This window comes from Phytophthora parasitica, assembly GCF_000247585.1.
Source record: "Phytophthora parasitica INRA-310 unplaced genomic scaffold supercont2.24, whole genome shotgun sequence".
In the NCBI taxonomy this organism is placed as follows: Eukaryota; Oomycota; class Peronosporomycetes; order Peronosporales; family Peronosporaceae; genus Phytophthora; species Phytophthora nicotianae.
In genome coordinates, this window is record NW_008649010.1 from 326,146 (window position 1) to 329,716 (window position 3,571).

At 47.4% G+C, this 3,571-nt stretch overlaps 2 protein-coding genes across 2 annotated transcripts; both read right to left on the bottom strand.

The window, feature by feature from the left end:
• Positions 1-520: 520 nt before the first annotated feature.
• Positions 521-1,602, bottom strand: PPTG_11335 (hypothetical protein). The gene has a single exon (XM_008906630.1). It carries the CDS (start codon positions 1,590-1,592, stop codon positions 816-818), a length of 777 nt encoding a protein of 258 aa, XP_008904878.1. The 5' UTR covers positions 1,593-1,602; the 3' UTR covers positions 521-815.
• Positions 1,603-2,015: 413 nt separating this feature from the next.
• PPTG_22822 (hypothetical protein) lies at positions 2,016-2,123 on the bottom strand (the record flags this gene model as incomplete). The annotated part of the gene is made up of 1 exon (XM_008906631.1): positions 2,016-2,123. One exon carries the CDS (start codon positions 2,121-2,123, stop codon positions 2,016-2,018), a length of 108 nt encoding a protein of 35 aa, XP_008904879.1.
• Positions 2,124-3,571: the final 1,448 nt, after the last annotated feature.

Here is a 3,571-nt window from a genome sequence, read left to right on the forward strand (position 1 = left end):
TCCATCTTTACATTAATGTCGTACGAATGTCGACCGAGGTTACGCTTACGCAGTACCGTAGAATTAATCCGTTGAGGGCTGTCTATTACCTCATTCTGAGGTATTCCCAGTATAATGACACCGTGCAGCTAGTGCCAATCCATATACGGTATAATGAAATTTACAATGTGCAACAATATAAAGAGCATAACGCAGAGCAAACAACCCGTGTTAAATTTTTAAAGAATGGTCTCATCGATGTTCAATACTCACCGTTTTGCGCAGGGGTTGCGCCATATCCCGTGGTTTTGTTCAAATGCGAATCAGAGGACTCCAGCAAGTGGTGGTACGCAGCTGGCTTGGGAAACGGCTGGTGTTTGCGAGTTTGGACTCAAAATTTGCTGGTTCGTATAATAAAAACTTGTTTCGAAAAAAAATATGGGAGACTTTTATAAAGGGAATAATTTTCAATTTCAATTTCATTCAGGAAGTCGATAAAATAAAAAAGAAGTACATAATTTCATTAGAAAGTATTTAACGCGTTTACATGGTAGAAAGAGGAAGAGTGTTGTTGGTAATTACTATTGTATATCTTGTTAGGAAAGGATGTGGACTGCTAGTACAAGAAGGACCCGCAAATGTCCTACAATCACCTACGTAGGGCTATTGTCCACGTGACCAAAGGGCGTGACCAAAATCGTTTCTGACCTGAAATAAATTCCTCGCTATGTTCGCAGCAAGCAATATGTTTCGTGAGAATCTATGTATTCTATCAAATTGCAGCGCACACGACTGTGATGTTATCTAGAAGACCTAGATGCCGCTACTAGGACCTATTAGTTGGACTCAAGGAAGGCATTGATCCATTCCAGCACCTTGGCGCTGTTGTCGTCTTCGATGTAGTTGTCCAGGGCCGTGCTGAGCAGCTTGAACTGTCGCTCAGAGGCCGTGAACAGCTTCTTTTTCAACTCGGCACGAGCCTTGTCGTCCACCACCTTCTTTTCTGACAGCATTTCGATCGCCTTGAATATCGAGTCGAACTCGCCATCTTCTTCATCCTCCGCGGTTCCGTTGCTCACCACGTGCTGTTTCTTTGTGATCGGCACGTCCACGCCCGTGCTACCAAAGCCGCCGGCGCCACGAGCAGTCTCCTCGATCTCCTCCACCTCCTGGACCTCCGGGTACTCGATCTTTTCGAGGATGAGCTGAGCCACACGGTCCCCGCGCTTGACTGGGAAATCCTCGTTCGAATGGTTGAACAGAATTACGCCCACGTTGCCGCGGTAATCAGCGTCAATGACACCAGCGCCCGTGTCGATGAACTTCTTCCATGCGAGACCTGAGCGAGGTGCCACGCGTGCATAGCAGCCGTCGGGAACGGCGATGATAAGGTCCGTCTTGACCAGACCCTTACCGCCTGCTGGGACGACGGCGTCGTAGGCGGCCGAGAGGTCCAAACCTGCTGCGAGGCTCGAGCCGCGCGTGGGCAAGATGGCCTCAGGCGTCATCTTCTTGACGCGGAGGACGGGGGCGGGGCGGCTGCGCTTGGTGGTCATGGTGCGGGCTGTGGCGCGGAGAGCAAGATGAGGAGTGCGCAGGAGCAAGAGACGCATTGAAAAGAAGGGAAGAGGAGTTTTGGCGCGAGAAGATCGGATTGGATGATATGAATTTGGACACCGCTGATTGGCTGAGAATCAGATCTCGATGGTACACCAATCGTTGGTTGAAGTTGAGACCTTCACTCTGCAAACGACACCTACTCTTACTTCATATATATGCAGCATTAACTGCACCAACAATGATGAGGGAACGAAAGAGTGTCCTTGTATTTGATCGCGTTACAGCTGAAGAACTGAATTCCACGAGCGCGACTGGGTACGCTAGGCGTTGGATTCTGCGAAGCCAGAGCCCGGGTTCTCATACTTGCAAGGGCTGCCGGTGCTACAACTCGAAGCACAGCATTTGTCAAACGCGTCCTCGCTGATATGGCCTTGTTGCTGGCAGCACGTGGCGATGTCGATATTTTTGTACGAGTATTACTCTCCGCAGGCTGGCTCGCAGACCCTCAGCGGCTGCGCACTTGCAGGGGCGAACGAAGTGGTTGCGACGGCAAAGAGAGCAACGAAGAAGATCTTGGCGTTCATTGTTGTAGCTTAAAGGTTTTCGGTTGATTTGGTGGCTCCTTGTCAAATTGAAAACTGATGCATCAGGACATTCTTCATGCCTCACGTGTAATTCTTCAACTAATGGGCTGGGTCCACTCAATAACAAAAGCGTTAATTGAATGAGTAAATCTTCTGTTGTTGGGAGCATCATTGTTGATGACGTGGCTTCATCTACATTATTGACCACATTATAATTGAAGATGCCGATTATTGCCGATACAATAGGCTGTATCGTTAGTTTTCTTGTTGAATCTGACGTTGGATCTGCGAGCTGTAGCTTTGCGAGCGGGTGTTACTCGGCAGGGCTCATCACAATGGCCAAGCCCTGCATGAACTAAGCACAAATGCCCGGGGGTGACTTGAGATCTTGCCGCAGAACAACTCTTAAAAAAATGCAAGTACGAGCTATTCATTAGATAGATTTTTTACAGAAAGAACGTCCACCGAGTATCCGAGCAACCAACGCTCAAGGGATCTTGTTGGCGAGCTAACTGTAGTGTCTGCGGGGGAGTCGAAGACACGATGGGGGAGTCGGCGAGCTCCCTGAAGTTTGGCCGGAGTGTATTCTCTTTTAGGGAAAAGTAGAAGTGAGCTTATACCTATGTGCTATCGCTTTGGCTGCAGAAGGTGAAGTTCTTGCAATCAGAGATGTCGTTATCTAGGCATCTACATACGCGTTATTAGCTGGATGATTTTTTCCTTGTCATCCCGCGTCGCGTTATGAGAGCCTGGCTTGTAATCGCGTTGTGCGTTATGTTTGATCAGCCTTCAGCTGCTACTGCGAATAGCTGGAGCTGGCTTGTTGTTACTGCTTGTAATGTAGCTCTACACTACACTAACACCTAAAAAACAGGAAAACACTCGTCTAAGTTATAGCATTTAATTAACCCTTGAATAACCTCTCTTGAACCCTTACAATCGAAATGCCGAGTTTGTGGAGTTCATGAGCAATAACGCATTCATCGATTACATACACATGTAACTTACCAGAACCTCACTCCGAGCAGGCCTACGGTATTATAATAGTTTGTTGCAAATCGTCGTCGTAGTACTTGCCGTCATCTATTGTATCGAATGATGACGTGTATATAAAACGCGTTCTGTACATGTGCTGCATCTGAATTTACTAAAGTCATTGACAAATGGTCTCCTGAACGGAGAAGCAATTACTTCGAAGAATTCACAAGTGCATCGGTAACTATGAATATCGTCTAAACTACTATTGCCGCGATTTTGCTACTTGCGACTCAACTCAACATTGAAGCTGAAGCTACGGAATATCGGTCCAACCTCCCACCTCCCAATCCAGGCTACGACCCCAGGAAGAACCCATGCAGAGATGTTCATTCTCGCACTTGCTACGACAATTGAAGTGGAGGTTAAGCTGATACCTCTCTTTTCAAGAACAAACAGAGAGAAAGTTGGTG

What these genes read in the sequence shown, in the direction of transcription:
- PPTG_11335 (XM_008906630.1), bottom strand. Translation starts at nt 1,592, where the DNA reads ATGCGTCTCTTGCTCCTGCGCACTCCTCATCTTGCTCTCCGCGCCACA.